Genomic DNA, 27,648 nt, shown 5'->3' with positions numbered 1-27,648 from the left:
TCTGTAAATATTTATGCAGCTGACTGTACAGTGCGTCGGTGGCTCAGGAGTCAAGCACTTGACTTGCAATCTGCAGGTCCTGGCTTCGAATCCCGCTATGTACCAATGTGTTTTTCGATTTCTGATTTACATTTGTACATTTATCCGACGTTCTTACGGTGAAGGAAAACATCGTGATGCAACCTGCACATATCTTAGAAAGAAATTCAATGATATGTGTGAAGTCAACCAACCCGCACTTGGCCAGCGTGGTTGAATATGGCCTAGTCACCCGTGACTTTGGGTAGGCCCGAGCCTCAGTGGGAACGTATAGTGAGCTGATGATGACTGTACAATTAATACAGTAGGGCTCTGTATGTTTGTTGCACTTTAAAACTAATTGTTTATCTAACAGATTTACTTAAATACAATAGTTGGATTACGTAAATCATGCTACTGATTATCCTGGCAGTAAAATGAAAACAACTTCCCAGTGCATTTCCTCTCACTTTCCACATTTACGTGTTTCGCTTGTTAAAATGTTTGCCTTTGATGTCATAAATGCACTGATTCCGTGCCAACTTTACTTAACTATGGAAAGGCCATGTTTCTAGAATTGTATGATATATTAGCGTCAAATGTCTAGTTTCTTTTTCTTGCTAACAGAGGGTCTATATCGAATGTTTATAACAATCGACATCGTATCGTCATCGAAAAAAATTGTATTAAAATTTGTGCAGCCTATCGTCTTATCGGGCGTGTACACCAAAAATCTTATAGTAATTTTGACATAATTGACGATAACTAGGATAATATGTGCTCGGCCAACAGAAGGGGATATGTAGTTTGTGTGTATGTCAATTTCATTGTGTGATTTTGAAGCCGAAATAGTTGAGTCGATGTTGGCTAAGTTAGGTGTCATTCGCTTCGTATTATACGATGGTTTATAGGGGTAAAGTTGGGCATGTTAATTTTCAAAACCAGATAGTGATATATATTTCTTTGTATTTTCTATTTTCTTATTAGTAATTAAAAATGCTTTCGAGTCGTGGCGAAGTTTATGATTTGATTGCATTTTACATTACCTTTAGACCAACACGATAGATGGCGCTGATTTTAAAAACGATTTTAATTAAAATACGAGGTATGTTTCCAATAAAATTCGAATTAAAAATATAGATATATTTTCATCACATAAAATAAATTATACTATTTACACTGTATATGCAAAGTTATTATTTACATATATATACATTTTGTAACAAAAAAATATGTACTTTTTTTTACAAACATCGTAAGAAGCATTAAATTTTTTTTTTAAAAGAAACAACTTAGAAAAAGTTGTTTCTTTAGTAAACTTATAGCAAAAAATTAAAAACCCATCTACAATAACTTACAAGGTTTATTAAATTTCTTTAGTCTTATTACACATATAAAAAATATTGTCAAAGAGACTAGAATATGCAACAATGATTGAATCTATTAGATGTCAATTATATCCTATTTTATTTTCAGTAAACAGTTACTTTTGGTTTTTAGCATTTTGCACAAAACTATGGCATTTTATCTAATTTCAAATACTGTACTATCATCTATTTGTACTACACGATGTATTCTTATTTAAAAATAATTTCTTTACTTCAGAAAATTTAGACGACTTTGCATTCCTTTTACGTCTTTTCGGTAACCATGTTTCTTTGATCATATCACTGCCTTTTTCTGCGATCATAATTACAGGAGCGTTTATATTTCCATTAGTAATTGTTGGCATAATACTAGCATCAATCACTCTTAATCCTTTAACACCGTAAACTTGTAATGTGGGATCTACCACAGCCATAGGATCAGTCGATGGACCCATTTTAGCTGTACACGATAAATGATAAATAGTCATCGTGTACTGTCTTATCATACAATCCCAGTATTCGTCAGTATACAATGGTAAATGTTTGCAATTCGGTACCGGCTTATTGTTGAACCTAGCTCCGAGACGTTTCATAGCTTTGGTCTCACCAACCGCCACTGCCGCTTTAACACCTTCTCTTAAAACTCCAACGTCATCAGGATGTGTCAAATAATTGTGATACATAATGGGATATTCTAATGGATTCTTCGATCTTAATTTTATGAATCCTCTACTTTTCGGTCTTAACATCATTGGAAAGATTCCAAATACATCTTTGTTTGTCAAATGACCGAATACTTCATCGTAAAATTCGTCAGTAATACTGTGAGCTCTTTTTACTTGTGTACCGCCGTCTGATGGTATTGAGGCTGAAGTCATCATGAATTCCATGTCAGGCCAATCGTCAGAAGAATTTGCATATTTCGTATTTATAAATGCGACTACTTCTAATCCAATACTCGATGTTAAAGGTCCATCTTCTGTTACAGCATATCGTAAAGCAGAATTTATATTAACAAGTCGACTCATAATTAAGCTGATTGGATAATCGATTTCAAAGACCAATCCACCAACTGCTATATGATCTTGTAAGTTTCTTCCAACTCCAGGAGAATCTTGTATTACGTCGATACCGACTTCTTGTAAATGTTGTGCTGGTCCAATGCCTGAAAGCATGAGTAATTGTGGGGAAGCTATCGCTCCAGCAGCGAGAATAACTTCACGTTTAGCGTATACTATTTGCTTCTGTTGATCTTTAATAAATTGTACTCCGTATGCTCGTTTATCGTCTTCGTCTATTAATACTTTTGTAACGTGGGAGAATAATGATACGTGTAGATTTTGTCGTAGTCGTACTGGTCGGAGGAATGCTTTTGCGGTGGAGCATCGGGTGCCTCGTCTCATGGTGAACTGATACCAAGCGTAGCCTGTCTGCTGCGCGCCGTTGATGTCGACAATATCGTAGCCCATTTCTTCACCTGCTTGAAGGAAGGCTGCTCCAATTGGCGTGTTGTAGGGTGCGTCTTGTACGGTTAAGTAACCACCTGTAAACACATAAATAACCTATGTCAATATTCAGTTATAATTTTTATTTTTAATCGAGTGGAATATATCAATTGATTTAGAATTGCAGATTAATCGTGGGTTTCTGAGACCGAAATTCCCGTTTAAAATATTGTTAAATCTGTTCTGTCAAAGATATGGCAAGTATAACGATATGTTTTATACATAGATTTTGATCTCGGAAACCAAAGTTATGTAAACTTAATCTGTGATGCACAGCACGAGTTACGGTGACATTACATAGCCTAGAAATTATGTGATATTGTCGTTTCCTTATCTAAACTATGTTGAGTTACTTTAAGCTATAATCTTAATACATATTGCTGTATGATTATGTGCATACATTATTATACTTTAATTTTTATGTATGTATTATATAATAAAACTACAAATGCAATAAGATTGCAATTGTCTGTCTAAAAATTGTATTGTCTTGAACTAATGACATTCTTATAATCCGGTACCTCGAAAGGACAAAAACGGAACCCTTATAGGATCACTTTGTTGTCCGTCCGTCTGTCTCTCAAAACCCCTTTTCCCAGGATTTCCATTTTTGAATTTTTCCTCTAATTAAAGCCGCAAGTAAAAACCTCACCTATTCCGTGATGTCTGTTATCTCTTGCGAGGTACGGATTCCTTTGGTCTTCTGATTTCTTGAAGTACGGCAGCACGTCTTCGTATCCCCAGCCAGGGTTCCCAAAGGCCTCCCATTGATCGAAGTCACGCCTGTTGCCGCGGATGTAGAGCATTGTGTTGAGGACGGAGGAGCCTCCGAGGACTTTGCCCTTGGTCCAACTGCAACGCTTGTCTTTCATCGCCTGGCACGCGGAGTCTTGTGGTTGAGTTCTGGAATACAGAATGTTGAATGTTTAGAAGAGGAGAAAGAGCTTGAAGTATAGCCTATTAATATTTAAATTCAGAACTACTGCGAGAGCAAATTTATGCGTCTTATGTCACTCCTAACTTATTGTAGGCTCCGAGGCTCTCAGTAGAGAAGTATAGTGAGCTGATGATGATGTTGTTAAAATTGTTAATTTTCTTCTTGTTAGATTTTTTTAAACTCTTGCAATAACATGATAACAATTTAATATTTGTTACTTATATTTATTTTATTGACATCTTTAAGATAGTACGATATTTTTTTTTAACTTACCGGTATTTCCAATCGAGTTTACTTTTATGAAGATACAAGGAAAGTAAGGGAACATCACTGATATCAGTCTCATGGCCACCAGCTTCTAACAGCAGTACATTCCAACCCTCCACCTCTGATAGTCTGTTCGCCAGAACCGATCCTGCTGATCCACCACCGACTATTATAAAGTCGTATTCTTCTCTCAGGTATTTCTGGTTAAATGGTCTGTTCTCTGGGTCTAGAAGGTCATAGTTGAAGTAGGCCATGGCAGCGAGCATGGCGGGAATGAAGGTTAGTTTGCTGATCCCAGCAATAGTGAGGGCGGACTTTGCCGCCGCCGCGGCAACCGTCAGCACGCCCATTATTAATGCTTCATCCCTTCATCTGGAATTAAAAAATACTCAAATTAGTATAAATATCACACAGTTTATTCTTGAGTGTAAACTACCGCAATACCCTAACATTTTTTTTCTTTTTTTTTTTTGTGAAAATATAAGCAGATTTTTTGTTAATTCTCATGACTGGAAAACCGCACCCTTAACCATTAGACTATTGACGATTTAAATATTGTCATTTCAGTTCTTTTTTGACAGCGAAAGGGATCGATATTAATAGAACACTCAAACTGTGAACTAATCAACTCTAGGGAAATACTTTTGTAATCTTTAACCATTGAGTTTGGTAGTAATAATAATAAAAAGGTTAAGGCTTAGTAAAGGTTGACTTTCCAGCACTGAAACAGTATAGAGCAAGGTCATGGCCTTTTACTAAACCGTGAGTACTAAAGTGCAGTAGATCAACTACTATTAAGCTACTCTGGATGTTATATAAATATTTGTATATTACAAATATTTGGACAATACAACGAATGTTTGTTTTCTTTTCAATGGCCGTGTTACCTAAGCAGCATAACGGTTTGAATTTTAAATGTCAGCGACTTGTTAAATTTGTCAGTTTATAAACTTACTACCCGTAATAAATACGTAATTAACTCACAAGAAAAATGTGATTTGATGTAACGAATAACAAAAATTTGTCTCAAGTCCTTGATATCAAAAGTGGACTATATTTTCAAAGGAATCAAGGTAAAAATTAACTTACATTTTAGCAATGTTTTTTATATAAATTACTCAGTAATCAGTATGTTTGTATGTCATCACTTGGCTACATTAATTATATATTGCAGTAAGTCTGGGCTTTTCAAGAAACTAAATATAATTATATAAATTGTATACAAGTTTTTTTTTTTTTGCGTAAGAATTAAGTGGAACTTTTATAAGGCCTGATAGCTGGGTGCTTTTTAAATTGATAAGTTGTCGAAGATTTATATTATAGAAATACATTTTTTATAATAATATTAGTAAATTGTAGCTTAAGTAAACTCCTGTACTTGTAGCCTCATATTGCCTTAATTATTACAGCCTTCATCATCATCAGCTCACTAGACATCCCCACCGAGGGACTCGGAGCCTACCCTAAGTTAGAGGTGACTAGGCCATTGTCGAACACGCAGGCCCAGTGCGGAATGACTTCACACATATCTTTGAATTTCTTCTTTTATTTGAATTATTACGCCTTTACTGCTTTTTAATTAAAAAACTTTCATATTTACTTTGTTCTTTATGAAATAATTAGCTGTCGCCCGCGACTCCGTCTGTGCGGAACTAAAAAAAATGAAAAACTAGCCTAAGGGTTCTTCCAGACTATGTTTTACATCTATGCCAAATTTCAGCGGGATCCGTTCATCCGTTCTGGAGATACCTTTAAGCAAAAATCCATCCATACAAACATTCTCAGAATGCAGAATTTTTACTTTCGATTGTAATTCTATTGATACTAACTTAATACATGGGTACTATTGCAATATGTATTCTGTTAGTATATGACCAGACACAGTGGGTCACAATCGTTGTGTAACACCGCAATGTCTTGCGCATTTTGCCCGAGGTGATCTTTGGCCCATCTAGGATGGTTGTTGAGGGCCTTATTACACAAATTACTAGTATTTTATACAGATAATAGTATGTTAATAAATATTTTATAATCTATACCCGCTTTATTATTCAATTTAAAATAAAAAAAAAACCGTTTAACGGACGCTTTTATTGAAAATTCTTTAAAATAATAGAGCGTCGGTGACTTAGAGGTCAAGCACTTGACTTGCAATCTGCAGGTCCTGGGATCGAATCCCGCCATGTCCCAATGTGTTTTTCGATTTCTGATTTACATATGTACATTTATCCCATGTTCTTACGGTAAAACATCGTGATGAAACCTGAACATATCTGAGAAGATATTCAACGATATGTGTGAAGTCAACCAACCCGCACTTGGTCAGCGTGGTTGACTATGGCCTAATCACCCTTAACTTAGGGTAGGCTCCGATTCCCTCGGTGGGGACGTATAGTGAGCTGATGATGATGATGATGAATAAAAATAAATTTTCGTATACAATAACCCTTTCCTTTTATATTGTTAATTTTTAGATATCCAATTACCAGAGTAATAAAAAGTTTTACATCGCGATTTAAATTTTTTACTATCTGTCGTCGGCGACTCCGTCCGCGCGTTATAAACTTAATAAGTAGCCTATGTGTTCTTCCAGACCATTTTCAATTTGTATGCTAAATTTCATCAAGTTCCGTTCAGCCGTTCTAGAGATACCTTCAAACAAACATCCATCCATTCAAACATTCGCATTTATAATGTTAGTAAGATATCTAGAAGATATTATTAAGATATCGAACTCCAAACTGACCAATTTTACAACAGAATAACAACTAAGATAAACAATGAATATATGAATATAAATAAATTGCAAAATCGCGAAATTGCTTTCAGAAAACTTGTAATAAAACATTTGTCTTTTGTTATGCAGTTAATGACATTGAAGTTTTTTTTTTTTAAAGAAAAATTGATGTTATCTCGGTTTTAAAATTAGCTGCTATTATTCAAAAAGTCCGTTGAACTTATACATATAGACAAGGTTAAAATTATTGCATAAAATGAACAAAAAAAAATTGGAAATAAAATCATTGAAATCCTGTTAGTCATATTTCAGTTTAGAGATACGTAAATATTGTTAAGGAGTCATTGTAAATTAAGAATTTATTGATTATAGGTATTCACTAAAGTTAAGAAAAGAAATCATATCACTCGTGGTAAGACTGTATGAACTTAGCTTTAATCAGGAAATATTTTTTTCTAGATCTTACTATATTTAAAATATTATAAATGCGAATGTTTGGATGGATGGATGTTTATTTGAAGGTATCTCCGGAACGGCTATACGGATTTTGATGAAGTTTAACACAGATGTAGAACATAGTCTTATGTAGAACATGTCATATGCTACTTATTAAGTTTTTTGTAATTCGACGCGTACGGAGATGCAGGCAAAAGATAGTATAAATTATAAAATTAATTAATATTAGGCATTTCATAACGGATTAGGCATCGTAAAATCATATGTAGGATAACGATTTTAAAAATTATGAATATTAATTAATTTTGATACAACACTTTCTAGATCGTAAATTATTTTTATAATCGGACTCTGTCATATTTATTGCATACATCGGACGCTTCTTTTATGCAACATATTGTAACATAGTGGAGACTATGTCATGAACCAACCCGTGTGTTTGACCTTGAGTGTATTCGCTTTCACGATAACATGACATGTTAAAACATCTTATGAAAGTACTAAACATTTTTTTTAATAAAAGTTTGTGTCGGCCACGGTAGAGTCAGAATTTTAACAGGCTCTATGTGTAATTACATTATATTAATCTTACTATTATTATAAATGCGAATGTTTGGATGTATGAATGGGTGTTTGTTAGTAAATATCTGTAGAACAGTTCAATAGATTTAGCTGTAATTTGGCATAGATGTAGAACATAGTCTGGAAGAACATACGTTAGGTTTCATAACGGTTTTTTTCTTAATTATGCACGGACGGAGTCGCGGGGAAATGCTAGTTTTGTTATAAATATTGTAAGAAATCTCAGCGATAAATAACTTCCGATATAAATAGGTAGATAGGCATGATAAAAGAAAGAAGAGAGTTTACTGTCTTTTGTTAATTTCGTTAATTTTTAATATATTTTTTAATTTGATTTTAATGGTTTAGAGTTTCCTTATTATATCCTTCATACACACATGTAGTGCAGGTGTGCACAACATTTTCCCATAGGTTAAGGAACCTATGTGTTATTACAGTATCGTGAGAATTAGGCCGCGGCGAAATTTATTGTCACTACAGAATTATAATGTTTCTACATCAATCAGTTCACTATATAATTAACAATAATTTACTCAAGACACAAGTGAAAGCATTTGTGAGAACATTTCCTCTTGTTTTACGTATCCTTTTATTTATTATTACTAATTAATTATATTAATTAATGATAATTAATACGTTGATCGTATCTGTGTAGATCTATAATCTTTGTCTAATATGAATTTAATAGACGGATTTAAAAATGATACAGTTTACAGGGGTTCGCAACCTTTTTGAATATAATACTAGTAGTAAAGTAAAATAGGAAAATGATTAATAATAAGACTTAAATATATTTAAATCTTTGTATAAGTAAGAATGTTAATATTAATATTTAATTATAATTATTGTAAATTGTCGTTGTCTTGTAACTATTAAACATTCAGTGACTCAGTTCAAATGTTGGTGACCTCTGGTGTAGCGTATGTGTAATTTTAGCTTATTGTGACAAGGTCCTAATTAAGATACCATTGAATAGTAAGTTACAACCATTACATTATAATATTTGCATAGTGTAATGGTGAGTAATTTATTGTTGCAATACGCACTAAGGATTGTATAATTAACATTCATAAAACTGACCAAACCACTCGATAGTTGTCCATGACTTACATTTCTTGATAAATAATTATGTCCTGTTTTTTGTACTTATATGACGTTCATTTTTAATAAGTCCTTGTATATAGATGCTAATTCTGGAGCACAAATGTGTAGCCAATTGAAAGGGCTTCGAAGTTTTTTGTGGAAAATTTCCTCAGTTTTGTCGTTTATAATACAATATTTATCTTATATATATAATTCTCGTGTCAAAATTTTCGTTGCCATACTCCTCCGAAACGGCTTGACCGATTCTCATGAAATTTTGTGAGCATATTGAGTAGGTCTGAGAATCGGCCAACATCTATTTTTAATCTCGCGTGGACGGAGTCGCGGGCGACAGCTAGTAATAATATAGTTGTCGCCCGCGATTATGTCCGCGCGAAATTAAAATAACTTAATTAGTAGCCTATGTATTCTTTCGGGCTATGTTCCACATCCATGAAGCCGTTATTTAGGTACCTTGTAACAGACATCCATCCATCGATCTAAACTTTCGCATTTATAATATTGGTAAGATTTACTTATAAGAAAAATTTTGTACAACCTCTTTTCTTAAGTTTCTTTTTTATTTTAAAGTTTAATTATATAATTAGTCGTGACATTTTTAAAACATTAATTCATATCGAAATTATCAAAGACTCTATAAAAATGTCAAAATACATAATTCATCGTACAGGTAGTTTGCAGTGGAAACTCTCAAGGAATAAAACGTTTAATTTAGAATGCAAACATAATCTATCTCGTAAGTAAAGTTACAACAGCACACCTCAAGAGACCACAATCGTGTCAATAGCGTAACCACCATATTCACAAGATACGAAGCGTATAATTGTCACGCAATTTCATAGCAAATATTTAAAGATTCAATATTTAATTATAGAGATGTTGTTCAATCAATTTCAAAATTCATAACTTAATATAATGCAATGTTTTATAGAATTTTGTAAACTAGCGGAATTATAGACTTCTGCAACAAACTAATCTTAATATGTATAATAGTTTAATAGATAGAGGACAAACTGGAATAATATATTAATGCGTCTACTAGCTGTCGATTGAGGCTCCGTCAGCGCAGAATTAAACCTATGTGTCCTTCTAAGTTATGTTCTACATCTATGCCAAAGATATCCATGCATCCATTCTGTAGATACATTCTAATAAACATCCATAATTTAAGCATTTTATCAAAATATTACACTTTCAGACAGAACTTGCAATCGCCAGCGACTTCTTCCGCGCGGAATTAAAAAAAAGTTAATTAGGAGCTTATGTTTTTATTTTCAGACTATATTCTATATGCTATATGAAGAAGTAGAAAAATTACTAACCGTACTTCAATAATAAATAAATAAAAAGACATACGTATTTCTCACCCTCTTAAAATATACACACAAACACATCCACACTAATACAATACATAACCACACACACAGACATACACATGCAACCGCACACCTAAAATATATATAAATCAACTATAATTAAAAATTTAATTTACTAATACATATTGAACATAGTGTGAACGGGTCCTTACGCTCGAATCATAATTATAAACACTCGCAATGTTTCAATGAATGGTGTTCTCTTTCTATAATAACTACCAAAATTGCTTATCATTTCTTTTTGTTTATTTGTAAGGTATATCGTATTGTAAAAATAAAAATAAAAATGTATGGTACGGAAGAACGGAGCATTCTGTCACAGGTATTATATACTTAAAAGGATGCTCCAACAACTGATGTATATTTTTATGTGTACTTTGGTTTAAATAAATCATCATTTTATTATTATATGCCAAATTTCAGCGAGGCAGACGTTTTGGAGATACCTTCTAACAAACATCTATCCAAACATTCGCATTTATAATATTTATTTAGTAAGATTCTCTGTGAATCTTACTTTTGCATTATTAAAGAATAGATGTGTCTCTGGTATAGACTGACAACCACTACAATGAAACTTGTACAGTCGCATATTACCATCCCTTTCATTTTCTTTGAGAAAAGAGAGACAACAATTGTCATGACAGTCGAAACCCACCATAATCTTACTTATCATACTAATATTATAAATTCGAATGTTTGGATAGATGTTTGTTAGAAGGTATCTCCAAAACGCCTGCCTCGCTGAAATTTGGCATATAGAATATAGTCTGAAAAAAAAACATAAGCTACTTATCAACTTTTTTTTAATTCCGCGCGGAAGAAGTCGCTGGCGATTGCAAGTTCTCTGTAAAAGTGTAACACGATATTTTGATTTAAAAAAAACAAAATGTGATGGTAAATTCAATGATGCAATATCAATCGTTCCGAGATAGCTGAGACCTACTTTCATTTAGTGAGAGTTATGTGGTACAACGGTTATGATGCATTGATATTTCCACTATAGCTGTTGCCCGCGATTTAGTTCATGTTGAATTTATATACAGAAGCTTACGCGCTATTCCAGACTGTAATCTGTTCTATTCATCGTAAATATACAAAAATCAATTGCTGTTCGTTAGTCTCGCTGAACGGATTTATCTTATCTTGGTCTTGAAATGTTTGTGGAGGTCTAGGGAAGGTTTCAAAGGTCAGAAAAATTCGGATAATTTCCGGGAATACCCTATAAGCAGCTCTTTTTTACCATATAAACGGCTGAATGGATCGCGCTGAAACTTAGCATAGATGTAGAACCTAGCCTGGAAGAACACACAGTATAATAATTATGTTTTTTTTTTAATACGCGCAGACGAAGTCGCGGCCAACAGCTAGTGTTGAGTTCAACAACCGTCGACTGAGGGCTACCTCCACCCCTCTCAAGAACGGCTGAAAATTGGTGAGGAGGTAGCTTAGAGCGAAGAGACGGACATAGGATACTGTTTATTCATTTTTTTTCGAATTTATGTCTAGAATATCTGCTTTTTATTTATATTATAAATGCGAAAGTTTAGATGGATGTGATGTGGATTGATGGATGGGTGGGCTACACTAATTAAGTTTTTTATATATCCATGCAGACGGAGTCGCGGGCGATAGCTAGTTTATAATATTAGTAAGATTACTTTGTTATTAAGATCATAAAATAGTTGTCGGTTGTTAACGCAAAGAAGCGAAGGTTCCTCATGCCAGGTTTTACCGCTAAATCTGTACAATTATATAACAGATCTCTTTTATAATAGTTATAACAATCTCGTGTAAGCGGCTCATGTTTTTAATTGGACGAGAACATACAATTTCTTTACGAATAATTAAGAAGCGTATTTCAAAATGTATGACTGTTGAAATCTCTAATTTTAACGACGATATTACTTTAAAATTAACGGTATTTTAAAATTATTTTACTTTCAATCCCAATCTATCATAGTCAGGTTTGTTATAGTCGTGATATTATGTGACCGTGATGTCAAGATACAATTCCTTCCTGTCACAAACAAGTTGTATGAAGGATGCATGTTCTCATTTTTTATTTTTTTATATCAAAAGGTGGCAAACGAGCGAGCGGCCACCTGAAATCGCTGAAATAGCGAAGTGACCGTTGTCCATATACATAGACATACGCAATTGCATATGCGTTGCCTACCTTTAATCGACGGAGAAGAGGATGCACAGAAAGAAAATATCTTCCCTTTCCATGCATCCTCTCGTCCCGAAAGTCCACTTCCACTTCCCATCCTTTCCTTATAAGAAGAAGGTGGGAAGGGAAAGAGGACTAAATTAGGCCTCCGGGACTAACAATGAATTGTACACAAAACTGTAATGAGCCCTTCTAAATTCTTTAAGAGTGTTTGTAATTAATATATTAACTACATATATCTTATTAAAATTAATACTAATAAAGGAAATCGAGAATTGATATAGCGTGGGTTTCCACTGTCAAATAGTCATATTGTTTTGTCAGTTTTAATATAGAGGAAGAGAACTACAACATGTGTTTATTCGAATGTTTCCACAATGTAAACACACTATATATATATCATTTTTAATCTTATAATTTTTGAGCAAAAGTTTTCATATATTAATTTTTATCCAATGAACTTAAATTGATGTTGAATAAGTTTTTAAACTTTATAAGTTTGAAAATCGAACACTAAGACTTTTTTCTCTTTCATATTAAGAATTAACTAAAACCTTCTTTTGTTTATAATAATAAAATATTAACTTACATGTATAATATCGCTAGTTTACACTGAGTCACTGCACGTTATCCACTAACCCCTTGTATACGCGCGGTTCGAACGCCAGCCGATGCCATACTGTGTGGCCCCTGCCGGCTTGAGCAATGCTCGCAGTGAGCGGTCAATGTTAACAGGCATTACCAACAAATGACACTTGCTTCATCCGGACTACGTTTAATGTACCTGAGTATGTATCCCTATATTATGTTCAGGTAATTATGAATGAGAGAGATGTGTATCTAGGGGTAGGGATAGAAAGAGATGGATGTATCAAAAGTGATATGATTAAGAAGGGAGTGTGAGCTACCTCCTCACCAATTTTCAGGCATATCGGTAAAGCCGTTCTTGAGTTATAAAAAGTGTAACTAACACGACTTTCTTTTATATATAGATTAGTGGAAATTGACTGCAACGATAACTTGTTTGATCTTCTCCTAACATTTAAAGGTTTTGAATTTACAAGTTATTTGGTGACTGTTGTAAGTGGGACATTATTATGACCTTAACATAAGTTTGACCCTTTATGCATCTTTGTTTTCAACTTTACACTCTCGTATATTTCACTATGTAAAATTATATTTTAATAAATGGATTACAAATTCATTTGAAGTCGTTTGGGATTATAGATATAGTTTAAGGTATTCAACTTTCTATAAAATTGTGTAATGTACAATTTATTCCCAATTAAATTTACGTAAGTAGAGACATACTTTTACAAACATTCATCACAAATGAGTAGTATTTTAAAGTGATTCATATATATTACGTACCTATACTAATTTTGTGAAACAAAGTATTTTGACTTACATGCCTATGTAAGTAAGCTGACAAAAGCTTTTGCAATTTCCGTTAAAATGTCTTTCCTCTTCTAACTGTTGGGAAGAAAATCAAAAAATGTAGCAGTGTATTGACCCAACAATAGTCCCACTAAAATGTCGACGTTCGTTACCTCACTATTAATTCTGACACTGGACTTTGTAACGAAAGCACGTCATTCGCGCCAAATAAATCTTACTTATAATGTCTGAATTAACCTACTCAGGGTTGTTTATAGTTAAGCAGTTCATTAGTGCTGTTTCCACACTATGAGTTCCCCTCAGTGACACATTAACTCTGAGTGATGTGTTAAGTAATCCAAATATTTATAACTTTTTTCTAATTACGGTGACTTAACTATTATATAACATGAGTTGAAACATTATCAAGAAATTACAAATTACATGCAGTTATGCATAATTTATATTAGTGATTAACCGTCGGTTTCCGAGATCAAAATCCCTATTTAAAATATATTGTTATATCTGTTTTCTTAGTTAATGATGGGGATGACTTTGTTTTGTACAGATATTTCGGTCTGAGAAATTAAATGTAAGTTAACGAGTTTTGAAAGATTCGATCCTCATATTGTTTATGAAGAAATACTCATTTATCTAATCTAACTTAACCATATCTTAGAAAGGAAATCCGCGTCAAAGTTATCTACGGAAAGGCTTCGAATAAACAGAGCGGTACACGTCGTATGTGGAACGGACGCGCATAGTAAGCGATTTTGAACCTTTTTCTGTACGACGTAAGGTTGATTACTGTTTATTGTTTCTTAATATTTTGTAATCCAAGGGTTTCCAATTTTCGTTACAGACGTACTTTTATGGTTTCTTGTGCAAATTTAATGTCAAAACAATACATATGACATATTTGACCCTATTTTTTTCTTAAATAGTTCCTCCAAGAACAACATTAATATAAAAAATTATATTGTCGTCTAAATCTATTACAACCAGAAATTTGGGCTATGATTACCTAGCTGTCGCCCTTGACTCCGTCTGCTCAGAATTTAAAAAAACTTAATAAGTAGCATATGTGTGCTTCCAGACAATGTTCTACATCTATGTCAAATTTCAGCGCCATGCAGCCGTTCTGGAGATAACTTTAAACAAACATCCAAACATTCGCATTTATAATATTAGTAAGATTATTAAGATTTGATCTGCATTTTTAAGTTCCGCTATTAAGTATCTTGTTTCATATAATTACAAGCTCCAACACAATCCGAGATATATGAATTATGATATAAGTATTTAACATTTTGCAAGTTGTGTAGCCTACGTGCGTCTTAACACATATGCATTTGACTTATGACTGTTTCACATAACCAATACTTTCGTAACAAGACTTTATCAACAACGTTGACTCTGATTGCAAAAAAAACTGTCAAATAATAGGCCTAAGTTTACTCGAGATGCAATAATAGGTTTATTTCATATAGAGTAAATTTATTATTCAAAACCGCTACGACTTTGAGAGCGTCCTTTAAGAAGCGAGATTATCGCTATCTCAAAGGCAATGCATATGCAGTTCCTCTGGTGTTGCTATATCCATGGACGCCGATTTACACCTCGGTGTTCTCTCTGCTCGTTTGCCCCCTAATTTTATAAAAAAAATTCATCAAGTCCAGGGACAGGTGGCTACAACATTTTAGACAAAATCCGATGTTTACGAGCTTGCATTTATGCTGTTCAATTTGTAGCCTAGTCTTCGTTTACGCAATAGGTTAATCCATCTTCAGCGCCTTTTATACAGTCAATAATAGAAGGTTATTTAGTTGTTGACGGTCAGTACATTGCCAGGCGGATCCTTATTTTCAAATGTTGCGAAATACCCGAGGTGACTGGTGTTACTAATTATGTGCATATTAATAAGATATCCAAGTTCATGTAACAATTTGGGATATTGAATATTGATAATTGCATTTGCTTATCTTCACTGAACTTCGCTCAAACGACTGGACCGATTTTGATGAAATTTTTTGTGTGTGTTCAAGGGGATCTGGGGATGGTTTAGATTCACAATTTTCATCAAATATTAACTTCATATTAATTTATTTAAATTAAAGACGTGTAGACAGGAGAACGTCTGTCGGGTCCGCTAGTGTTTTTATATATTTTAACAGATAATAAATATATTCTTCAATGAAAACTTTTTTTTATTTTTAACCAAACAACTATCCTAAACTACCTTTAACAGTGAAGGGAAAATGTGTCTAAAGATTAATGGATTTAAATGTATACATTTTTTTTGTATTTAAAATATTGTTTGATTATTGCAGAATAACAAAAAAAAAATGTTCAGTATAGTGATAAGAAATATACCAGTGTTTGATTTAAAAAGATAAAGTATCTTACTATTATAAATGCAAAACTTTAGATGGATGGATGTTTAAAGATATCTCCAGAACGACTGAACGTACCTCGATAAAATTTGGCATATATGTAGAATATATCTGCTATCTGGAAGAACACATAGGCGCGACGTAGTCGCAGACGACAGTTAGTTATACGTTAAATTTATAGTCTAGTCTAGTGAGTAAAAGATAGAGTAAATTGCATATAAATATTATATGAATTATGATTGACCTACTGTTAAATAGTTATGTAATGGAGGACTTCTGAGTTTTTGTGGAGTCACGTAAGAACTTCGCGGTCACTGATTCACAGAGTTAATCTAAGCGCTGTATTAATAATTTTATTGCTGTTTTACACAAGATACATCTATGTTACGTATTGGTTTATTTACTGTGGGTTTCTGAGACCAAAATACATTTTTAAAAATATTTTTATCTCTGTTTTTTAAAGATGAAAGACAGCGATGAAAATAGTAGTATGGGATACAAAATAAATGTTTCATATGTATTATTTAGGAATAATAAAATGTTATAAAGAAGTATTTGTAAAATTTATTTAATGATTACATTTCTTTCGGACCATGAAAGCCTTATTTAAGGCCTTGTCTTCGTAAGTGGTGAATGTAGTAAAAAAAATGGTTCCAAACTTCCGCAGTTTATTTTTTTAATTGCATTGAACAACATGGACACAGATAACCGTTATTTTGGCTGTACTTTATATATCTTGTATCTTTAAATGAGCAATTCTTGTATATATATTATATAATTGGAATCTCGGAATCGGCTCCAACGATTTTCATTAAATTTAGTACATAGAGGGTTTCGGGGGCGATAAATCGATCTAGCTAGGAATCATTTTTAGAAAATGTCATTTTATTCGTGTTTTATCGATAATCAACTTAAACTTAAACTTAACTTTTTCTATCGGTAAGATCGAAAAATATTATTCATATACAATTAAAAAAAAATACGGAGCAAATCTCGGTCATCCAGGTACTATTCAAATTAAGATGAGTCATAGTATTAAAGACCTTAAGTAAATTAAGTTAAGAATAATCATTAATTATAACTTAATTATACATGTGCAATGGAATTAACATATTTATTATTTAAGTGATTTCTCAGAATTAAATGTTAATTAATGACATGACAAAGAAATAATTAAACAGTATTTAGAAGTGTTTAAAGTTTTAAAATCGCAGGACACATAATTAGCAAAACATATATGTATGGATGGATGGATGTTTATTAGAAGGTATCTCCGGCGCAACGAATCTTGATTGAATTCGGCACAGATGTAGAATATAGTCTGAACTTAATATTTATTTATTTATTTTTAATTTCGCGCAGACGGAGTCGCAGGCCATAGCTAGTGCAAAATAAAAGAAAGATACTGTTTTAAAAGTGTTGCTTGTGACTTAGGTTGCCCTTGATGTTATTTCGTTCGAAGACACATTGCCAAACGATGTCACTTTCGCATACTAAATGAATGTTAGGTAACACTTCTAGCGTTTTGCTATAGTATGTTGGAATTATAGGATATATTCTTCGATTGATTGGAGGCAATTATGTTCAGCGAACTTTAATAGCATGAGTAGTTATGATATAAGTAAGAGAAAAGTTAAACTTAAAGTTTTAAACAATAATAAAAACAAAGGAGTTTTTACTTAAAAAAGCGATCTCTTTGTACTCGTATATTTATTATTTTCTCAACAACAATAGAAGTAAAAATTACAAATATATTCCCAATTTTCAATTAGGCGCCAATAGCCTAATGGTTAAGGGTACAAATTCCCGATCACAAGGTAGGGGGTTCGAAATCCCACCATTCGACTATTGTCGTAAACCATATCTTAGCACAAGCTTACAGCTTAGTAGTACAAATATCAGTAAATTTACAAAAAAAATCTGCAAATTTGCAAATATTTTAATAAAATAAAAATAATGAAATGGGTTTTTAATACAATATAACATGGGTCAATTTTAATAAAGTTATTTACAATTCGTCTTTCGTATATCTTAATTTAATTATATCTACTGCCTTTTGTGCGATTGCTAAAGTAGTTGCCATTACATTGGCTCCTGGTATGCTCGGCATTATACTAGCATCTACAACTCTTAGATTATTCAAACCACGGACCAACAAATTAAAATCGACTACACTATCATCTCCCATTTTAACAGTACCAACTGGATGAAAAATTGTCATTCCCATATGTCTTATATAACATTCCCAATAAAAATCTGTGTCAAAAATATAATGTAAACATTCTTTGATATTTATATTATTAATTTCTATGCCTAAAGATTTAAAAATATTAGTATTCTGTAGTTTATATACGAATTTAATAGCCTCAATTAAAGTTTGCACGTCGTTAGAATCTTCTAAGTAGTTACTTTGAATTATTGGGTTTGTACCTGGTATTTTGTTGCGCAAATTTATTGTTCCTTTAGATTTAGGATGTAATAAAGTAGGATATATACCTAATAAATTATAATTATTGTTTAAATTAATAATATTGTCTATTATATATTTTCTATATCCAACACCATCGAGGTAACGTTTAAGAGACATTTTATTGTTTTTAGTGTAATACATATGATGGAATTGAATGTTGGGTTGGTTTGAGGAATTATCAGTGTTTATAAAACCTAAGAAATCAGTTATACCAATAGTAGAAAGATGGCCACTTCTATTTAGCATATACTGTAACAAAAATAACTCCATTGCGTCAGATGGAAGATTTACATCTAAATTTGTTTTAAGAAACAGTGGAACTATTAAATGATCTTGCAAATTTTGACCTACAGGCAAATTTAATATACATGGGATATCTTTTTCAGTTAAATGATCTTCCGGTCCGATTCCTGACAGCATCAGTAATTGAGGAGTTGCTATAGAACCAGCTGATAAAATAACTTCTTTTGACGCCATAATGTTAAATACTTGGCCATTTTCTAGTCTTATTTTTACTCCGATTGCTTTTTTCTGTACAGAATCAATGAGGATTTTTATAACATGTGCATTCTTTACTATATCCATTTGTTTACTTGCACGTTGTAGATAAACTTTACCTGTGTTGAAGCGTTTACCTTCTTTTATCAGTAATTTAGCTCTTCTAGTGCCAATCACTGCTTCATTATTTTGATTTTTATGAAAGGAAAGATTCAATTCTTTCCATGCTTCTCTAATGATTTCATACCACTTATTGTCATCAACATGACCGTTATCGGAGATGTTTAGTAATTTTTCTTGTTTTTCAAAATAAGGTAAAAGTGCATCGTAATCCCAACTTTTACCCCAAGATGTAAAATCTTCTGGATGCCCTCTTATGTATATCATAGCGTTAATGGAGCTAGAACCGCCCATACATTTACCTTTACTCCAAATACAAGTATTATCATCAAAACCCAAGCAACTTTTTCCATTAGGTTCTACTTTATATTTCCAATCGTTTTTCTTATTCTGATTAAGAAATAAGAAAGCAGGTACCTGAAATAAAAAATCCTATTATTATATAATTTTAAGATTCTATCAGAAATCTGATTAGAAGATCTGAGATAGCCATTAATCCTGTCATATCTCTTTCATTAATATTCTAAACCTTAAGTTTTATATAAAACTAGCTGTTACCCGCGACTCCGTCCGCGCGGGATTAAAAATAGATGCTGGCCGATTCTCAGATCTACTCAATATGCTCACAAAATTTCATGAGAATCGGTCAAGCCGTTTCGGAGCAGTATGGGAACGAAAATTGTGACACGATAATTTTATATACTTTAGTACCAAAGGAAGGGCTTACCTCACTGAGAATGTCAGGATTGTCGCCAGCTTCTACAAGGAGTATTGACCATGTTGGATTAATATTGGACAACTGACTAGCTACTAATGTACCTGCGGTGCCAGCCCCCACTATTATAAAATCGTATGATTCTCCAACTGGAATGGTAATAGGAAATAAAGGGCATCTTAACAGGATTAGAAGTAATGCACATGGCATGAATACATGGCTCTCCTTAGCGGTTTGAAATTTAAGAGATATTTAATTAAACTAAACAATTATCAGTCATTAATTTTTTTTGTCTTTGGCTTTGATTCCAATCTTATGATAGGTATCAAAATAAGTAATATATTTTAGCTATACATGTCTCTTACCGTTTGACTTTTTAATCACTGCCTCTGTTCTATCATCAGGCCATTCGCTGTCATTTATAATGGAGCAGTGTGCAGCAATCATAGTGGTTACTGCTCTTAAAAACATTTCACCTCCCGTATTTGAAAATCCCAATGGACATACGGAAGCGATATTGGAAGAGAGCGTATCCATATCTACTTGAAATAAATATAAATTACGACAGTAAACTATAACGCCTAGCAAATTTTTATAGCAGTATTATATTTAGCTCTTTCTGCTAATTTCTAAAATATAATTAAAAAGAAATGGTATTCACTATCAAATAATAAAAGATATACTCACTTATTATAGACTTCTTTCATATAAGACTTCCTTGTTGTTTTGTCTTTCAGAACACACTGATTAATAATACGATAAATGGAACGGTTCATTACGCGGATTGCAATTCGATATTTTATAAAACTAGTTTACATTTGATATTGTTCTAACTCGATATTGATATGATCTGCATATGATGACAAATAAATTAATGATAAATAGCCATCCATTTAGCAGTTGCACAACATAAAGTTTGATACAATATTTTCAACTTAGAAACGCCTTAAATTTTGTAATCAGCAATCGCCGTAGTTAGAACGCGCATGCTATTTAAAAATTAATAATATCATATATTCCATAAAAGTGCAGTTATTATAATTTATTTTAATTGTCAGTTAACTGATGAATATTTTTTTTGTTAGAAAATATAAGCAGATTTTTTTGCAAATTTACTAATATTTCTTTAACCATTCCAACTTAGTTCTAGGTTTGTGCTAGGATATGGTTTACGACAATAGTCGAATGGCGGGATTCGAACCCCCGACCTCGTGGTCGGAAATCCGTATCCTTAACCATTAGGCTATTGACGCTTTAAATATTTAATTAACACACGGAATTAAAATACAATTCATGTCATGGGTGGCGCGGCAACATATTCAATAAATTATTCAAGTTTAAATATATTTGTATAAGCATGGCTTTACTAACAATACGGAATCATTGGTATATTAAGCAATATTAATGAAACAAAAATTGAAGCTAATGGATTAAAAAGATTGTTAAACTCGATATTTTCAGATATTTACTTTTCAAAAAGTCTTATTTCTGAAAAAGGGTTGACATAAACAATTAAATTGTAAAAATTAAAAAAACATTTATTTTTTCTTAATTATAATTCCGAATGCTCTTTTAACCAAAACTTTTTCAAGTAATCTGCGCCTTTCTCTGCTATCATAATTGTTGGTGCGTTTGTATTACCTCTGACGATAGATGGCATGACACTCGCGTCAATAACTCTTAAGCCCTCAATTTTACGGACCCTTAACTCTGGATCAACGACTGCTGTTTTATCACCGTCAGGACCCATTTTAGCGGTCCCCACTGGATGGTACAATGAGAAGGTCATCTCCTTTGCAATACAAGCTAAAAATTCATCCGAACCTTTATCTAATCCCCTACATGCTTCTATATCTAACCAATTTAGTTTTAGGCCAAATTGTTTGAAAGTTTCCGTATTCTCCAACGTAAGAATATATTTCTTTGCATTTCTTATTAATACATTTAGGTCGTCAGGATCTTTAAAATAATCAGCATATATTAATGGATATTCCCTTGGATCTGTACTTTTAAGCATAATCTTCCCTTTTGATTTGGGCTTTAGTAAAACATCGTAAACGACTATAACTGAATTGTTTTCATTTATTTCTTCAAATTTGTTCTTTACTTCTTCGCTTAAATTATGCAGACCCAAAATATCTATTAAATTAGCTATCTTAGGTGGTAGTACAAGGTAATGACATTGTACCTCTGGGCTGACAGCGTTTGGGTCACTTGAGTTAACAAAAGCAATAATTCTGTGAGGATTTACATCAGAGTAAATGCCTTCATTAGTTAAGATATATTCAGAGAAAGCTGTAGTTATGGCGGGCAGAGTATTGAACTTATGTTCCGTTGGTGTACTGAAGTAAGTAGGGAAGAATACATGGTCTTGTAAATTTTCACCAACTGGTAAATCTGCTTTTACTTCAATGTTGAAACTTTCCAAGTGCTCTTTAGGCCCTATACCAGAGAGAAGGAGCAAATGAGGAGTGTTTATACTTCCAGCAGATATTACAACCTCTTTTTTTGCGTGAACTACTATTTCTTTACCATCTTTTTGGATTAAAATGCCACTGACCTTGTTTGATTTTGGATGAAACAGAATTTTAGATACGAAGCCATTTTTAATTACATGCAAATTTGGTCTGTCCTTTATTGGGCTTAAAAATGCTCTTGCCGTACTATGTCTTTTTCCTTCTTTAATAGTAGAATATGATCTAGTAATTCCCATTTGATTAGCACCGTTTATATCATTTAAATGTTTTATTCCTACTTCTGTAGCTGCTTTTATGATTACATCCTCGAAAGGATGAGCTGCCTCGATTTTTTGTACATTAAGGTAGCCTTCTTTACTATGGTACTTTTTATTTTCTTTCGTTAATGGTTCTGAAAAATTTTCACTTTTCTTAAAATACTCTAATACTTCTTCGTAACTCCAACCTGTATTCCCCATAGCTGCCCATTCATCGTAGTCTGCTTTGTTTCCTCTGACATAGAACATAGCATTGATACTGCTACTGCCTCCAAGTACTTTCCCGCGAGGCCAGGCACAACGATGTTGTTTATATCCTTTGCAAGCTGTTTCTGATGGTTCAGGTTTGTAGCCCCAATCTACTTCAGTGTTCATACTATTGTAGAATAGTTGTGGTATCTGAAAGTAATAAATAATAATTTTTATTATTGCTAACTTTTGCCCGAAACTCCGTCTAGACAGAATTAAAAAAAAGGGTGAATATCTCATTTGTCATTCGAATTTCTGTTCTATCTGTTCCGAATTTCAAAATATGTGTTCCGTTGCAGAATTATTGATTTATTATGTGAATTAAATCTATACCGCGAGAACCGTACACATTTCCGACATCATGGGTAGCCTATGTGTCCATTTATCTATACATCTAAACATTCGTGTTTATAATATTAATACGATTTTAATTGCATTGAATGCAATCAAAAATATAGATAGGAAATGAAATTAACCTCAACCTATAGTGTGATAAAAGGTTATTCGCATATAAAAATATACACGGATCACAGAGTAAATAAGATTATTATATTAGAATTATAAGTTCGATATGTAGCCTACATGTCTTTATCAAAGTCAGACGCGACATAAAGCAAATAGCAACATTCTCGCACGGACGACTTTTTTAATTATTTCTGGTCGAATATCGGTCTTATTGGTATATATTAAATTGGTATATTCTTTACCTCTGTGGATACAGTTGGATTGCCGCCAGCCTCTACAAGTAGAACCTTCCATGATGGTACCTCGGACAGTCTATTAGCGACCACTGCGCCCGCGGACCCTGCTCCCACAACTATGAAGTCGTAGTTTGGATCTGTGGGAGTTATAATTTTTACCTGATAAACATTGAAACAATGTTATAACAGTAAGATGTGTAATATTTTTTTTATTTTTGTTCCGTCATCCAACATAGTACAAACGAGCGATGACGATTATGATCACCATGATTACCAGCCTTTCCCAATTCCTTCCACATAGCACAGTATGTGTGTCCACCGTCATATGTGTATGCGCATATTTTTAGACATTATTAATTAGAATCCTTTAGTGTGAATGGCGCGCTTTCGTTACCAAGTCAAGTGTCAGAATGATTAGTGAGGAGACATAAACGTCGACATTTTAGTAAGGCTAGTTGCGCCAGTACACCGGCACAGTGTCGGATTTTCTTCCTTACAATATGTGTGAATAATGCTTACCATCAGTAACAGCTTGCGTTGCATCTGGTGGCCACAAATGGTCTCCAGCGAGGGCGCATTGTGCGGCCAAAAAGGTCTGCAATGACTGCACGAACAGCGGTCCTGCTGCTTGGTAACTGTTGACAATCCCTGTTGTCAGCACTGGATCGCACGCCCACATGCTGACTATTACTGTAAACAAAAATATTATGTCAAATGTAAACCAACGAATTCGCACGCCTAGTCGCGCAGCTGTGGCCGCGCGTCTCCTATTTCCTCTGACGTTTTAGTCACTGCTATACAAAATGTCAGGTAACGACAGAAATAGAGCGTTACTTTATGTCATATATTAATTCACTAGCTGTAGCCCGCGACTCCGTTCGCGCTGTATTAACAAGCTTAATTAATGGCCTATGTGTTTTTCTAGACTAAGTTTTACATGTGTGTTCTGGAGATACCTCCAAATAAAACATCCATATAAACATTCGCATTTATAGTATTAGTAAGATTACTTTCCCTTGTTGTATGTTCCTTTGTAAGATACGTCAGAAGAAAGCTTTAGAACAAGGAAGAAAGATTGTTTTGACAAGTGATGGTTTTGTTGGTTGCGAGCAACTTGTGAAAAAACATGACAACGGTTTTGAAAAAATATCGGATTCATTTTGAAAAACAAGGAAGTAATTTTTAAGTTAATTAATTTTAATTTTGCTTATTTTACTAAAATTTGTCTTGGAAATTAAAAAGAACTCAAATTATTTTCAGTTGCAAGTCATGGGAAGTTATTTTTGTAATCAATACAAAGAAATATATAAATAAACTACAAGTTAAAAGGAATACGATGAATATTAATTATTTCAAACATAATTTGTATGCATTATGAATTTTTTGCAAGCGAAGTATGAAGCAAACGGTTGAATTTAATATTTATAAATATTTCCATTGCCAGCGGAACTTGAAACATGTTTTTTATAATAATAATGAACACTTAATTTAATTTAATTTCAAATAATTTTAACTTAAAAATAATCGTATTTTTGCACTTCTTAGAATTTGTGGAAGACTCGACGGGGTGTTCAATAGCGGGAAATATGCAACAGGTGTTCACCGAAATCTATTAACCCTTAATTCGACGAAATTTTTTGTAGAAAAAAATCTTTTTTTAGTAGTCATACTTACGTAATTTTCTCTAAACAAGTTCAGTAGATTTTTTTTAATTAGTTGTTCGTTACACTGGACATCATCTAATTAAGGGTTAAACTTTAAGGGTTAGTAAATTGAAAAATAATTATTCGGAAATAGCCAAAAATCCAAGCCAATAGCAGCAGGATGGTTACCATGGCAACGGAAATTCTCCAATGACGAAAGCTTTTATATTTGGACATTTTCAATTGAAAGTTTTAGGGAATGAAGATAAAACAATGTTTTTCTATGTAACAATGAATGCTTCATACAGAGCCGCATGCGAACAAACAGTGTAAAAGTGTTCGTTTGCGCGCCTCTGCATGTACACTGCTACACTCCGATATCACGATAAACACTTCGCATACTTATATATGTATTACATATTAGATAACAACGGACAGTAGATCGATTGAAATAAAATAGTAATCAGGTAATTGGTGTTATCACACAACTGAGTAGATACTATCTTTTATAATAATAATAATAAAAATAAAAATAATATATTGCTGCCAATAGGCCCGATATAGTAATAATAGACCGGTCTGAGAGTTGTGTAATGTTAGTCGATGTCACTATTCCACATGACGAGAATCTCGTGAAAGCTGAAAAGGAAAAAGTGTTAAAATACCTTGATTTGGCTCACGACGTTACCGCCATGTGGCGTATGAAATCGACTACCATTATTCCGATAGTCGTATCGGTAAATGGACTGATAGCGAAGAGCTTCGACCAACATCTCAAGAAGCTCTCGCTAAACAGTTGGATTAAGGGCCCGATACAAAAGGCAGTTATACTAGAAACCGCGCGCATCGTGAGAAGGTTACTGTCTCTGCAGCCCTGACCACTGGTTGTTTGAGTCATGGGATTCCGCAGCCGGTGGTGTTCTCTTTTAAATATGTTTTGTATATATATATATATATTTTATATGAAATGTATTATATTAGAAATGTGATAAATAAATGTATATCGGATAATAATAATAATAAGCCTTTATTTAGATATGTTTCATTACATTACATTATATTATTTAAAGTTTATGTCAAGTTAGTATTTAAGTTTATATCTGTTTGTCCCATGTGGACAAAGGCCTCTTCCAAATTCATCAAAGATGACTACAACCTTCCAATTCTACCACTATCTTTTATAAAGCGTTTATCAAAACATCTTAAGTCTAAAAGGTATTTTGCATGCCTATTCGTATTATCTTACAAATATAAATGCGAATAGATAAATTAATGTTTACAAATATGTAGGTGTTAGATACATTATGAACGGCTGCATGATTCTCGTTGAAGTTCAAGATAAATATAGAACATATTCTTAAGAACATATAGGCTACTAATTTTTAGGGCTCCGTACCTCATAGGAAAAAAACGGTACCCTTAAAGGATCACTTTGTTGTCCGTCCGTCTGTATGTCAAGACCCTTTTTCTCAGAAACGCGGTATGCAAGCTGGAACTTATTTTTTAATTTCGCGGCGTCTTAATTTTGGGCGATAGCTTATATAGCTAGATAGTATGACATAAAATAATTATAATAATTATTTTATGTCAAACTAATAACGACTTCACAATAATCCCGCATAATGTGATATGTACGAGAGATGATACGAGTTAGCTTAGTAAATTTCAAATCACCACATTTCGATGGCAATCACATGATAACTACTTATGTAATAAAATATCGGAATAAACACTTTATCAATTAAATATGTAATGTAAACACTGATATAGGTTTTCGTTCTGAATATCGGAGATTAAAATCTTTAGATGGATGTTTGTTGGAATTAACTTCTAGAACAGTCTTTCCCAAAGTGGGCGATAACGCCTCCTTGTAGGCGCTGCAGGTCTCAAGTTGCGTGTTATAGTAAACGTTACGTTTAGAATTCTTCGTTAATATACATATGTTGGTCACAATAATTAATTAATTTAAGGCAGTAGACAAAATAAATTTGGGAACCACTGCTCTAGAACGCCTACATGCATGGCGATTGTATAGATGTAAAATATTGCCTAGAACGCATACGCTGCTTTTAAAATTGTCAACGTTTTTTTTAATTCGCATAAAGAAGTCGCTGGCAAAAGCTACTTATATTTTATGAACGAATTTTAAATAAAATTAAACTTTAAAACTCACTTTATAAATTCTCGAAATTTAAAATAAATAAAATCGTTGTCACTCGGGCACCG

General features: G+C 33.0%; 3 protein-coding genes across 4 annotated transcripts in view; 1 reads left to right on the top strand and 2 right to left on the bottom strand.

Annotated features, from left to right (window-relative positions):
• The window catches only part of Flo2 (flotillin-2), a 162,895-nt gene that overhangs the window by 94,723 nt on the left and 40,524 nt on the right, over window positions 1-27,648 (top strand). The gene's annotated exons all lie outside the window — the stretch shown is intronic.
• Window positions 1,453-13,235, bottom strand: LOC106117665 (glucose dehydrogenase [FAD, quinone]). The gene is made up of 4 exons (XM_013312061.1): window positions 13,112-13,235; window positions 4,101-4,466; window positions 3,543-3,793; window positions 1,453-2,928 (listed from the first exon to the last, which is right to left on the bottom strand). The coding sequence occupies exons 2-4, from the start codon at window positions 4,442-4,444 to the stop codon at window positions 1,568-1,570; spliced, it is 1,956 nt and encodes a 651-aa protein (XP_013167515.1). The 5' UTR covers window positions 4,445-4,466; window positions 13,112-13,235; the 3' UTR covers window positions 1,453-1,567.
• The window catches only part of LOC106117668 (glucose dehydrogenase [FAD, quinone]), a 9,358-nt gene continuing 3,337 nt past the window's right edge, over window positions 21,628-27,648 (bottom strand). The window contains exons 1-4 of one of the 2 annotated variants that reach the window (XM_013312068.1): window positions 27,596-27,638; window positions 24,299-24,469; window positions 23,786-23,916; window positions 21,628-23,228 (exon numbers count right to left, since the gene is read on the bottom strand). In XM_013312068.1, the coding sequence (XP_013167522.1) occupies window positions 21,648-23,228; window positions 23,786-23,916; window positions 24,299-24,458 (1,872 nt within the window). In that variant the 5' untranslated portion in view covers window positions 24,459-24,469; window positions 27,596-27,638 and the 3' untranslated portion in view covers window positions 21,628-21,647. Of the gene's footprint in view, window positions 23,229-23,785; window positions 23,917-24,298; window positions 24,470-27,595; window positions 27,639-27,648 lie in introns of those variants that run through there. The other variant, XM_013312069.1, reaches the window with a different exon arrangement.

This window comes from Papilio xuthus, unplaced genomic scaffold (genome assembly GCF_000836235.2).
Source record: "Papilio xuthus unplaced genomic scaffold, Pxut_1.1 DF827679.1, whole genome shotgun sequence".
Lineage (NCBI taxonomy): Eukaryota > Metazoa > Arthropoda > Insecta > Lepidoptera > Papilionidae > Papilio > Papilio xuthus.
This window is presented reverse-complemented; position numbering and strand designations above follow the sequence as displayed.

Excerpts from the sequence above, each read along its gene's own strand:
- LOC106117665 (XM_013312061.1), bottom strand. The coding sequence starts at position 4,444 with ATGGGCGTGCTGACGGTTGCCGCGGCGGCGGCAAAGTCCGCCCTCACT. Across the intron at positions 3,794-4,100 it reads AAACTCGATTGGAAATACCG|AACTCAACCACAAGACTCCG; the intron begins GTAAGTTAAAAA and ends TCTGTATTCCAG. Across the intron at positions 2,929-3,542 it reads TAACAGACATCACGGAATAG|GTGGTTACTTAACCGTACAA; the intron begins GTGAGGTTTTTA and ends ATGTGTTTACAG.